The following is a 13,780-nucleotide window of genomic DNA, read 5'->3' as shown; positions in this document are numbered from 1 at the left end:
AGCTGACCACTCATGGATGGCGAGCCTGTTACTCCCTATAATTCTTTCCTGCTCATAAATACAAAGGAACAGGGCATCCAATTTGAGAGCATATCAATGTCGACAATTATAGGATGTCGCACACATGGTGCCATGCAACAATGTTGCATAGAATATATTTTATTTCCCTCTATACTTTTGAGCCACACTTGCTGTTCTTCAATTTCATAAACCGTGGTCTAAAAAATAAATATGCAAAATCATCTAGAAAGGCGTTTCTGAAACCATGCCTTTTAGAGTTTAGAAAACTTGATTTTTTTCCTTAACTGCAGGCGGTGGAATAGAGTTTCTCTTAACTGTTGGTGGTGGAATAGATTTCAAAAAAATGGATTTAAACATCGGGTTAGATTTTTTATGACAGTTAGGCTTAAACTCCTCTATCACACCGGTGTAAGAACACAAAAAAAATCCCCCAATATTGCTAATCCACCATCATTGCTTCGGTATAGCGATTATGGTGTGACAATAAATCGATTCATACGCTAATACATCTGAATTCCCGGAAGGCTCCCTTGATGGTGAGCAGAATAGTAAAGGTGCCAATGGCGGGGAGGTCGATGGCGAGCCCCACCTCTAGCAGGTAGTCGAAGCCCCGGTCTCCTAACAGATCCTTCATCAGCATCACGATGAAGTCGTACGGCACCTTCAATGGCAACTCCAGCTTGGTGCTGCCCCTCGCCGCAATCCACCCATTTCTATACCCCGAATTAAGTACATCCGGTCAGATCCCTAAGGATTGGGTGCCGGCAGGGGACCAGGGCAACTGAACCACGCACCTTTGGGCCGAGGAGGCACACAAGGAACAGATCGATTGGCGTAGGAACAAAGCGAGCAAGGAAGAGGGGGCTTACGAGTCGAGGAGGAGGACGTCGGCGTGGCCCTGCGTGGTCTTGGCGAGGAGGGAGTTGGCGACGTCGCCGCGAAGCACAACTACCATCGCCTTCTCCCCCGCCTCCGCCATTGCCAGAGCTAGGTTGTTTCCATGCAGTACCTTGTTGCACAAATGTCTTTGGCTGCTTCTATCCTTACCCCATGCTAGAGGGGCGGCTCAGGAGGCGAGGGCGCGCAGGCGAGGGCACTGCGAGGGTCTGGCACTGTGCGTGGAACGGAACGGGGGGTGGGACATCTTCCCTACCGCGGGAATGGCGGGGCTCGGGCAAATAACATCGTGGGGAGGCGGGCAGGCGGGGCATGGTGTGGACGCCCTCAGGGGGGTGTGGGAGGGGGAGGGCGGCGCCATGGATGTCGCGGCGAGATTTGCGGTGGTGCGCGCTGGGAGTTGCGCGAGATCTACGCTTGGCGTGCTGGCTGTCGCGGATGTGGCTCCCCATCGTGGGAGGCAGGGTGGGAGCGGTCGCGGATGTGGCGGTCGCTGATGGCGCTCCCCATCGTGGGAGGCAGGGTGGGCGAGGTCGGCGGTGAGATAGATGGGGTAGCGGATGGCAGCGCGGGGGAGGCGCGGGATGCAGGGAAGGGACGGTGCGGGCGGGGGCGGGATTGCAGGGAGGAAGACGGCGCGGGCGCGGGCTAGAGCGGGGGCACGGGTGAGGGTGGTGGACGCCCTCGCTCCAGCCTTAAGGTGTAGTAGAGATTTAAAGTGCTCGTATACTCATGACACAAAGGCTCCATAACAAACACAAATGTGTTTGGTTCTCTTGCTTAGGCCAAGGCTGTACAGGACCTCTGCAGGGCTCCGGTTTGCCTGCTTTGTCTTATGCATGCGGCCTTTATTTGGTTCAGTGCACAACTATAAAAGACTGTTTCTAGCGGCGTCTACTCGACCGGGGAGGGAAAAACCGCTCTCCTGGTATTACCTCATCACTAACGGGCCGGCGTCAACTGTCCACTCTGCAACGGCCCAACCGGGAGTGACGCACAGGACATCGTAACCCGAGAGCGGATGAGGCACAGCGAGGAGATTTTTTTTAACTAAGCCTGAAAATTCGCTCCCGGGGGGAATCGAACCGAGGACTTGGAGGTGCTACTCGGAAGTCCTTAACCACTAGGCTAGAGGCTCTTTCGCATTCTCTGTCCTTTACAACACACTCTAAAATATTCTGTTCTCTATATCTTCTCAGTCTCCAGTAACGTCTCCTAAATTCGGTCCTCTAAAGGTACAGTGTTAACATATTTTCCTTTTTTATTTATTTAGCTTTTTTTCCATTACACGCAATAAAATGGATGCACAAAATAGTATGTTTAATTAATTTGTAATTACTATTTTCTAAAATAATGCGTGATTAATAATTTCAAATTTAGGGTCAAATTAGTACAAAGTGAAGTTCATTATCAGACGTAATATGCATTTGTCAAGCAATTCTTATCTGAAAAAAATCTCCTCACGTCTTGAATGTGGAAGGGTCCAAACGGCTACAGCTTCACGCAGGACTTGAGTGCCATGGTGGCGACGCCGGAGGTGGCGCAAGACGGTCTGGTCGTGGTAGCACTCGTCCTGGACATGGTAGTTCGTGGCTGCGGCAACCGACGACCTCCGCAGCTGCTAGCACTCGTCCTGGGCAAGGTGCGGCGGTAGTAGCGATCGGCGAGTTGGGGGCGGTGGTCGGTGGGTGGTTGCAGCAGCGGACAACATATCTTCTCTCGGGGCGACGGAGTTGCCGTTGCTGCAGAGCCGCCGTCGCACCTTCTCCCAGTCGCATGTGGAAGGTCGTCGTAGCTCGCGGACGGATAGAGAACCTCTATATTTAGCGGTGAAAGGACGCCCTTTATAATTTAGGGGACCATTTATCGGTCATTGCTGGAGGGAAAAATGACATCAATATCTGCTAAATCTAAGGAAGAAAACCATTTACAGATTCTTGCTGGAGACAGTCTAAGCTTAGACAATACTAGTTCTCTATAGGGCCATCCCTAAGAACATCTCCAATCATCCCTCCACAATTCTTCCAACATCTGTATTTTCTATTATATTTTACTACATTATTCCAAAAGATACTCTCTCCACATCTAGTACATCTCCAATCATTCACTCTATTTAGCTTCCTTATACTATAATTTAGTTATTTGACTTTTTTTATCATTGTTTCTAGGTTACAATAGTTAAAAGAGGTTAATATTATAAAAATAGACTAATTAAATTGTGTGTGTAGGGGGGATTGGAACTCACTCCATATGCGGGGGAGCTGCCTCCCTCCCCATGTGGGTTGTTGTGTAGGGGGAGCGTTGGAGGTGTTTGTCACCCATAAGTCACTGAACATGGGGTGGGGGGAGGGTTATAGGGTACCCCGTAGGAGATGGCATAATCCTGTCTTCAACAACGTTCTCTAAATTTCACCCTCTAAATGAATGTTCTCTGTCCTTTACAACACACTCTAAAATATTCTGTTCTCTATATCTTCTCCATCTTCAGCATCATCCTCTAAATTCGGTCCTCTATATCTGCAGTAATAACATAATTCTTATTCCAATTTATTTTTCCTCAAAATTACATTATTTGTCGTTTGTAAATTATGTACATATTTGAATTAAACTTAAAATTAATTATTTAAAATTCGAAAATATTGACCTCATAAATTAATTAGGATAACTCAAATTGACTGTGACAACATTCTTTATAATTTTGCGAGGTCGAGCATATGAAAACATTATTGTCATTGCTAGCCGATCATCGATTATGTATTACTTCAAACATGTGATAAACAAAACCATAGAAGCAAGCATATACCTCATGCACAATAAAGATATGAAAAACAACAGAACAAACACTTCATGTTTCCCGTTCAAATGCACATAAAAGCTGACATATATTCAAGAAACAACATAGTTATAATTGTTCAAAAATACATGATTTTGTTTCAACCGTGTCCCTATCACCCCTTTGAGATCAGAATTGTAGTAGCCCACGTAGTCTACGTCGTTCAGAGGCTCCTAGTCAATTGGAAGGAAATCATTAGGATCTACAACATCGATATCATGAAGTACGTCCATGCTCCTGCGCACTTGCATTCAAGAGCTAGCTGATCAAGGTCTATGGCGAGGGACTCAATCTCCACTAAGGAACGGTTAAACTCATTGAACTCTAGTAGGTTTCATGGTTCGAATGCAACATGCACCACATCTACAATGGCGACACAATGCTCCTCAATAGCTCTCATCATGTTTGCGAGGGCTTTTTGGAGCTTTCGTTCTCCAAATCATGGTCAGAATGAAACACATTTTTAGTTAATGTACAATTCATAAAAATATCATTGACGACATCATGATGACGTATTATTGAACCAAGAACTACATAATCGACACATCCTATTAGGGACTTGTTCTCAAATGCTATGAATTAAGAACAAGGCAACCCAAAATATTAAAGGTTAATGCCCTTCGTCCTTCGAAGCATTATTTCCCTTAGGATATAATGATCTTCAGACGAAAGTCGTGAAGGACATACCTTCATCACCACAATATATATTAATATAAGAAGAAGCATATAACATATAAGAGACAACATGAATAACATATGACCTTGTTAATATATCTCCTTCTTCTTAATATGAATAAACAGAAACAATATTGAATTACATTTGTACCTTCGGCTTGACAGAAGGTAAAAGTCCAAGCGTGACGCACAAAATGAATACAAGTCAGCGTAAACAGTACTGGGGTACTGTTCATCTATTTATAGGCACAGGACACAACCTGTGTAAAATTACATTCATGCCCTTCATACTTATTATTGACTTAAGAACAATCTGTCAAGGACTAGATAGCCTTTTTCTCCTTAAGTCGGTTCCTCTTTCAGCTACTGAGCCGAAGCTTCCTTGCGCGCAGCTTCGACGCTGGTTCAACCTTCATTCCGATCCTGCTTTCCATATCGTATATGCTTTTAATCTGAGTCCGAAGGTACCTGTTCATATGTCATACTTGGAAGACATTGTTAATTCATGTTTTTGAGGACCTTCGGAGGACGAAGGCCCCAACAGTAGCCCCTCGCAGTATTAATTTGTTAAGATAACAAATTCAGACTGCAACATGGACGAAGTCCTTAAGCCGAAGGTCCAAAAAAACACCTTCCCTTTGCTAGAATGGCAACAGTTAATGACAGACGGGGCCCTCCAATTTAGAGCGCACTGGGCGTATAAATAGGAACTCACACCGACTACAGTTGATACACTGCTTGTGCCATTTGCCTTATTTTCTCAATTTTATAGCTCTTGCCTACTAGCGCTTGCTAGTTTTCAAATTCTCTGAGCTTCGGTTTAAAAGACGTGTTTTCACCATTTCTGAAGAAAAAATGTCTCAAGACAAGAAGGTTGCTGCTGAGACGAAGCTGACTGAAGAGGAGAAGCTTTTTGAGAAGAAGAAGACTGTGAATCCTTATATTGCTGGATTTGTCGAGTCGATGGTAAAAACAAATACAGAGAATATTACTAAGGAGATACTGGAAGGCTTGTCTAAAGATACTGGTGACAGTGATAACTATGATGTGGAAAGTGGGGGCGAAGATTCTGAGGATCGGCCCTGGAGGCCAAGCCATACAATCTTCGGAAAATCGACCATCAAACGAAGTCATCTTGAGAACATGAGAGGAAGGTACTTTCGGGATATGTCTATTGTGAGGGCTGGCGAAGACGACAACGTCCCTGCCCCTGAAGAGAATGAAGTTGTGATTTACCAAAGCTTCTTCAAGGCTGGACTTCGGTTCCCTTTGAGTAAGTTTGTAGTCGAAGTTCTGAAGATCTACCAAATCTTTCTTCATCAGATCACCTCCGAAGCCATAATAAGGATGGGGATTTTTGCCTGGGCAGTAAGGAGTCAAGGGCTAGAGCCAAGCGCGAAGTGCTTCTGCAGTATGCATGAACTTCTATATGAGACGAAGGCCATGGGTAAAGAACAGTACCACAACAACTTCGGTTGTTATGGATTTATCGTCTGTCCCAACGCAAGCCACCCGGTGCCGACATTTCGGAAAAGATGGCCCGGGGCCTGGATGGAAGAGTGGTTTTATGTAAAAAATGATTTGAAAGCGAGAGAAGATATTAAGGAAGTCATTATGCGCCCCATTTGGTCCCGCTTCGGCCTTCGAAAGTCGAAGGTCGAACTTGATGATGCCGCTGAAGCGTGCCAGAAGGCCTTCAGTACTGTCTGCTCCTTCATTGGCACCAGAGATTTAATTCAAGAACATATAGCATTCAGAGTGTGGCCGCTTGTAGAAAACTGGGAAACGCCGAAGGAGACCATCACTAACTCTAGCGAAGGTGGTTTGGTCCGGCTGAAATATACGTTCAGGTTTGGGGATAAGTTTGATGAACCAAACAACGACTGGCTGAAATGTATCGAAACTACAAGTGATGAACTGCTTGGAGCATATTCCAAGGCAGAAGATAATGCACTGTCTACAGCCTTCGACGGTCAGGGAAAAAGAGACTGTCTACCCCGATTATCACTACCCGCTGTGGGGGCAAGGGAAAAAGAGGAAAACTGCTGCTTCGGCCATCCTAGCTGAGCCTGTGCCGAAGGGCAAAAAGATAAAAGTTCTTACCCACCGGTCGCGTTACATTGAACCGGTCGTGGTGCCTGAGTTTGGCACAGGGACATCTTCTGCTATGGAAACAAAAGAAACTGCCCCACCTACATAGAACACTGAAAAGCCAGGTGTAATGCCGAAGGTGCCTACAATAAAGGTGGTTGAAACGAAGGTTGATAAGGCTGATAAGCCAGAAATTGAGGAAATAACAAAGATGCCAGAGGTTTCGAGCCCTCCAAAAAAGGTAACAGCACGGAAGGTACAAATGGGTTCTATCGTAACTCCTAAGAGGAGGAGAATGGTAAATGTACTGGATGTGCTAGAAACAACCGAAACCTTGAGTCCGGCTCCTACAGGGAAAGTTGCCGAAGCTTCCAAGGCACAGACCGAAGCTGATACTAAGAAAGTAGAAGTCGAAGCTGCAGTAATTGAGGCTGAAACCGATGTTGGGCCTTCAGTGCCCGCTAAGACGAAGCTCGCTGCAACCGAGCAAAAGATTGAGGGAAAATCTCCAAATACTGGCATAGTTTTTGAGAAAAGTGTGGCTAAATAAGCCAAATCCCTTACTCCCGAAGCACTCTCCGAAGATCTTGATTATATCATTCGACATGCTTCGGGAAAAAGACTATCCAAAGAAGAAATTTTGAAGCCAAACACTATGCCCGGGAATTGAAGTATCCGAAGGGAGCCTTAGTATTTAATGGTACGGACGAAGATGATTTCCTGTATTGCCTCCCGGACAACAAAGAATTATCCGTCTGCTGGGAGATGGCTAGAAGTATGGGTTTTCCGAAGCTCGAAGCTGGCCTTTGTGCCATGACGAAGGCTGATCTCGCAGATAGTCTTGCATACAACAGCCTGAAGGTACAAAAGTTGTGAATTTTGAAGCTTATGGACTCTGGAATGAAGTCTTTTATTCTCATGTTAAACCTTTTATTCTTTCTTGCAGGGCTTAATACTTAACAACGCCCTAAGGGCACAAAAGAATGTTGAAGACGAGAGCTGCACTATAGCTCTCAATAACCTTCGATCAGAGGTTATCAGGCTGAGAAACGAAGCCACAGAAAAAAACAAAATTCTACTTTCATTGGTGGATAAAGTAAAAGAAGATGAAACTAGCTTCAAATCCTAATCCGAAGCCCAAAAAATTGAGATTGAAGACCTCCGGAAGCAACTAGCCGAAGCTAAAGAGAAATGCGCACTCGCAGAAGCTAAACGAGGAATTAGCGAATACTGGACAAATCATTTAGAGAAAAATGTTGAAGAACTTCGCACATCCAAGGAAAGATGTCTTGAAAAATCCTTGGACTGTGTGAAGAAAATAAAAAACAGTTTTGCCAACGTGGGCGCCTATTCTTCCGAAGAAAACTTTATACAAGGCGACCCCGAAGGCGTTATTGAGTGGATAAGTGGGGAGGCCGAAGCCTTTGAAGAAATTCTAAGTGATCGCAGGGATGTTTGCGCGTTCTCTGGTGCACGGGGGATGCCATCTTAGAGAAGGCGGGATGCGACCATATCAAAACCATGGCCCAGGGCGAAGCTGCCTTCTCCGTAGATGATACAAAGGACCCCTCAGCTGAAGCAAGTTTAATAGGCGGGAAATTCTACAATGACATCTGGGAAAATGGTGGCCGAGAGATGGCTCATGAAATTATGAAGAAAAGCGAAAAAGATATCCATGACGCCCGAGCAAAAGCAAGACAAGCTGAAGAAGCTGCAGAGCGCGAAAAACGTATAGGTATTGTTTCGTGACTTTGAGCTTCGACATTTGTTTTTATAGCTTCGGACTGATTAACTTTTTCCTTTTTCAGCTGAACTATCTCCACTGCCAGTACCATTCGATCTCCTGGCCGATCCAGAAGCGAAGGAAGCACTGGAGGTCATTAATATGGCTGAATCTATTGTTGACGAAGTCGTTAACAAATTGCTAAATGAAGTTGCGGAGAAGATTTTGAAAGAGGACTAATACTTATTGTAAAAACATTTTCAGATGTTCAATATAGCTTTGTTGTAACAAAACTGTAATATTTGATGTGTATATCTTTGAATCTAATATGTAAATTATTTGTAATTCACTTCTTTGTGATGCATGAAACTTTTATATACATACCGTTTTTGAGCCTTCAGCGAAAAAACACCTTCCCTTCTTTTCATGCTTCGTAAAGAAAAAGATCCATGCTTCGTGAAAATAACCATGCTTCGTAAGAACATCCAAGCTTCATAAAAACATCCATGCTTCGTAAACAAGGGATCCCTTCTTTTGCAACAGAGCTGATGAAACTATATTTCTCAGCTTACTTTGTGCCTTAGCATATTTTCATTTTTATAAAGCATTCTCCGAAGATCGACTTCGTATTCAATTCGTGTCATTGGTGCGATATGATGTATGATGTGATGATATGATGCGAAGAATGATGCTAATGCCAAAGACACACACCCACACACCCACACTGAAACACACAATCTCTGCGTCCCCTTAGGAACGACCGAAATCTCTTTGCCGTTTATTTTTTGGCTTCACCGCTTATTTTTCGGTGTAAGTTCTGCATCCCCTTAGGAACGTATTTTGAACTTCTTCGCCTTCTATTTCGGCGGTATAAGTTCTGCATCCCCTTAGGAACGTCTTTTGAACTTCTTCGCCTTATATTTCGGCGGTATTTGGCTCTGCATTCCCTTTGGAACGAATTTTGAGTAGAAAACTTACACTGCGCTCCCTTAGGAACGTTTTTTTGTAGCTTCAGCAAAACTTACACTGCGCTCCCTTAGGAACGACTTTTTGTAGTTTCGGCGATTTTTAGCTCTGCGTTCCCTTAGGAACGACTTTTGAGCTTCGTAAGTCTGTGAAGAAGATATATTTCATTCTGATAGAAGCGAAACTATTACAAGGAATTAAAACTAGATTTGCATTGATTGTTCCTTATTAAAAAACAAAATGACATAGAACGTAAAAGTATTTCAGAGGTAGGATATCTCTCAATAAATGTGCTTTGATTCCAGCACAGTACTATTGACTGTGCGAGCTTCGGATTCCTCCCTGAATTCCCGTTGCTATTGAGAGTGTTGGCGCCCTTCTGGCTGTTGACTCCATGAATATCTAGGTTGAAGTGGTGGTGGAGGTGGGAGCTATGGCCAGGAAGCCTGTGACTGACTAGCCGAAGCAACAGAAGCTGTAGGATGATTACCCACATATTCTGGTATGTAAGGAGAGTGGCACGAAGCAGTGTGCAAGACCTGCTTCGGCTGACTCTGCCGAGCTTCGGCTTCTGCGATCTCCTTCTACTTCTAGATGGTGATTTGGCACATTCTTGTAGTATGGCCCTTGTCCTCATCACAGAATAAGCAATAGATCTTCCTGGGTTGATCCCCATATCTTCCTCCAAAGCTCCTGGCGCCTCTGCCCCTTGGAGCTGGCGGTTGGAAAGAGCTTTGCTGTTGCCCCAAAGATTGTGAGTGTATTGTGACCTCTGAGGCTGACTTCCTTTGTCGTCACTCTGAGTGGAGTTATGGATTGACCTGACATGCCTCGGGTGGATTCTTCCTCCGAAGCCTCGGGTCATTTCTGAGAATCTGTAAGCTTCCTCCCTTCTTTGGCGGAAGTCGTTGTCAGCCCGGATGTACTCATCCATCTTCTGAAGCAGCTTCTCTAGAGTTTGTGGGGGCTTCCTGGCGAAGTACTGAGCCGTAGGTCCTGGCCGAAGGCCCTTAATCATGGCCTCAATAACAATTTCATTGCGCACTGTGGGTGCTTGTGCCCTCAATCGCAAGAACCTTCGGACATACACCTGGAGGTATTTCTCATGGTCTTGCGTGCATTGAACAGGGCCTGAGCTATGACTGGCTTCGTCTAAAAGCTTTGGAAACTGGTCACCAGCATATCCTTGAGCTTCTGCCACGACGTAATTGTCCCTGGCCGAAGGGAAGAATACCAAGTCTGAGCCATGTTCCGGACTGCCATGACGAAGGACTTAGCCATGACAGCTGCATTGCCTCCATATGAGGATATTGTTGCCTCATAGCTCATCAGAAATTGTTTTGGGTCTGAGTGCCCGTCATACATGGGTAGTTGGGGTGGCTTGTAGGATTGTGGCCATGGAATAGCCTGCAATTCTGCTGCCAAGGGAGAAGCATCATCAAAAGTAAAGGTACCATGATTAAAATCATCATACCATCCATCTTCGTTGAATAAGCCTTCTTGACGAAGCTCCCTGTGTTGGGGCCTTCGGTCTTGTTCATCTTGAGCAAGATGACGTACTTCCTCAGTAGCTTCATCGATCTTCCTTTGAAGATCGGCCAGCTGAGCCATCTTCTCCTTCTTCCTTTGCACTTGTTGATGGATGATTTCCATGTCCCTGATCTCTTGGTCCAACTCCTCCTCCTGGAGTGTTGGACTAGTGGCCTTTCTCTTCTGGCTCCGGGCCTCTCGGAGAGAGAGAGAGAGTCTCCTGATTTGGGTCTAGTGGCTGCAGTGCATTAGCCCCTGTCGCTATTATCTTCTTCGGCGGCATGACGAAGGTCAGTGCTTGCCGAAGGTTGTGGAAGTGAGTACACCATCGGTGGGCGCCAATGTTGGGGACTTGTTCTCAAATGCTATGAATTAAGAACAAGGCAACACAAAATATTAAAGGTTAATGCCCTTTGTCCTTCGAAGTATTATTTCCCTTAGGATATAATGATCTTCAGACGAAAGTCGTGAAGGACGTACCTTCATCATCGCAATATATATTAATATAAGAAGAAGCATATAACATATAAGAGACAACATGAATAACCATATGACCTTGTTAATATATCTCCTTCTTCTTAATATGAATAAACAGAAACAATATTGAATTACATTTGTACCTTTGGCTTGACAGAAGGTAAAAGTCCAAGCGTGACGCACAAAATGAATACAAGTCAGCGTGAACAGTACTGAGGTACTGTTCATCTATTTATAGGCACAGGACACAGCCTGTGTAAAATTACATTCATGCCCTTCATACTTACTATTGACTTAAGAACAATCTGTCAAGGACTAGATAACCTTTTCCTCCTTAAGTCGGTTCCTCTTTCAGCTACTGAGCCGAAGCTTCCTTGCGTGCAGCTTCGGCGCTGGTTCAACCTTCGTTCCGATCCTACTTTCCATATCGTATATGCTTTTAATCTGAGTCCGAAGGTACCTGTTCATATGTCATACTTGGAAGACATTGTTAATTCATGTTTTTGAGGACCTTCGGAGGACGAAGACCCCCAACACATCCTATGTTCATAAAGGGAACTCAATGCAGGAACCAAACATTACTGATTACACATAGTGTGCCTCTGTTTTGGATTGGAATTATCGAACTTCTAGACAAACAAAATAAAGCCTACACATATTACACAACTGAACTTACATGATTTTTTTGGACAAAGTGTATCACGATCAGTATTATTTGTATTCTGCTTGAAAAGGACACATGTGCAAGCACAAGTTATGTTCAAAAACATATAAAAAACCAATAGAGTAATTGTATTGAAACTGAAGTTACCACCAGGCATAGATAAGGGTTCCATTTTTCTAGATTTAGCCATGAAAGGTTCGATAATTGAAGATCTGAGTAACAGTTATGCAATAAAAAAAGAAAAATGTGAATGCTGATGCGCGCCACAACAAGAAGACCCGCATCATCCCGCGCCACCTCCTCCTCGCTATCCGCAACAACGAGGAGCTCGGCAAGCTGCTGGGCGGGGTCACCATCGCGCACGGCGGTGTGCTGCCCAACATCAACCCCGTCCTCCTCCCCAAGAAGGCCGCCGAGAGGGCCGAGAAGGCCGCTGCCGCTGGCCCCAAGTCCCCCAAGAAGGCCGCCGCCAAGTCGCCTAAGAAGTAGTGCCTCGTCTTGCTCTCACTCATCCCGTTCTGAGATCAGCTTGTGTTTGTGGTCGTGGACGTCTTTTGCCGTTTTGCGAGTGTGTGTAGGGATGCGTCGTCTGAACTATAATATGCTACGATTGACCTAAGTTCTAGTTTAATTCCTAGCTCTAGCGGTGCTTGGTGATGGGTCCCCATGGAAGTTTAATGGGAACAAGAGGAAGTGTCTTGCTTTCTTTGATGCTTAACCATGCTTCTTAGCATTCCGCAAGTTTGATCTCCATCATATCGTATTTTGCTACATCTGTGACGCGGTCCAGCCTCTGCTGCGGCGGCCGGCGGCGGCGGTGGCGGCCCCGGCAGCCGCCGCAGCGCCTTCTCGCTGCTTCCTCCGTCGTTGTCGTCGCCGCCGCTTACAATTATTACCACCCTCGGCCGCTTGGCGCCAGAGCCGCCGCCGCAGCGCAAACCGAGGGCCAAACCGGTCCCGTCGTCGGCGTCGTTACTGGCGCTGATCTCCCCTCGTCCTCCTTCCGCGCGGAAACTTGCGCGGATCGCGTTCGCCGCCGGTCCAAAGGCTAAGTGACAGAACTGGCCCGGCGGCAAGTTCGTCGTCGCCCAGGTTCATCTGCACAGCACACATGCATGCGTAAGTGTAGGATATGCGTCTTTCAGTAAAGTAACATGAGCAAAGCAAAGTACCTTGTGAGCTGCGCCTCAATCTCTCATCATCTCGTCCTTGAAAACAAGAGTAGTCTTAAGCTCCATGAATATGAATCCTAGCTAGCTAGGATCTCTTATTGTCTGTCTAGACAGACAGACAGATGAACCGTGCCGTGTGGGTGTGGAGCATCTATCCATCCATATGTTACGTATGTATGTTACCCGAAATAAAATGTCAAAAGTTGACTTTAATTAATCTAGCTGCTGCGTTAAAAAGGGAGGATGAACAAGTAAGTGCAAAAGGACACGGCAAGGTAACGAACGGCGGCATATAATTAGAAACGGTTTGATTAGTTCGTTAATCTCGGCGTTTTGGAGACGTGACCGCTTTCTCTCCTTAATTTCTGTCCGCGCGCGGCACGCTTGGTCAAGTCGGTCCAGATCCGGCGCATGCAGCTAGCAGGTGTTGCCAAGAAATTCAAATTCTTCGCTCGCCATTCAAATAAATGAAACATGGGCATATATATTAGTTATACTAGCAGTTGCGGTTGTTGGGGGTAGTGTAGTGCACGTACGAAGAATGTTCCCGTGTTAAGAGAAGAAAACAAATGAAATAGCAGTTCCGTCTACGTCACAAAATGTTCTACGTGACGATGAACGACTACTTGAACCCTGACCGTACATGAAAATCGAGGCCCTTTCAGCTCTGAATTTGACTTTGTCCCCCACGTACGTGAAAAGGTCACACCATCATCAGCAGCCTATAAAAG

At 45.4% G+C, this 13,780-nt stretch overlaps 1 protein-coding gene across 1 annotated transcript; it reads left to right on the top strand.

The window, feature by feature from the left end:
• Window positions 1-2,389: 2,389 nt before the first annotated feature.
• On the top strand, window positions 2,390-12,469 carry LOC118472291 (histone H2A.2.1-like). Its single transcript, XM_035960274.1, has 2 exons — window positions 2,390-2,560; window positions 12,118-12,469. Exons 1-2 carry the CDS (start codon window positions 2,390-2,392, stop codon window positions 12,364-12,366), a joined length of 420 nt encoding a protein of 139 aa, XP_035816167.1. The 3' UTR covers window positions 12,367-12,469.
• The last annotated feature ends 1,311 nt before the right edge of the window (window positions 12,470-13,780 follow it).

Source organism: Zea mays, chromosome 6, assembly GCF_902167145.1.
Source record: "Zea mays cultivar B73 chromosome 6, Zm-B73-REFERENCE-NAM-5.0, whole genome shotgun sequence".
In the NCBI taxonomy this organism is placed as follows: Eukaryota; Viridiplantae; Streptophyta; class Magnoliopsida; order Poales; family Poaceae; genus Zea; species Zea mays.
Note: the sequence above shows the minus strand (reverse complement) of the source record. Positions and strands in the feature narration are given on the sequence as shown.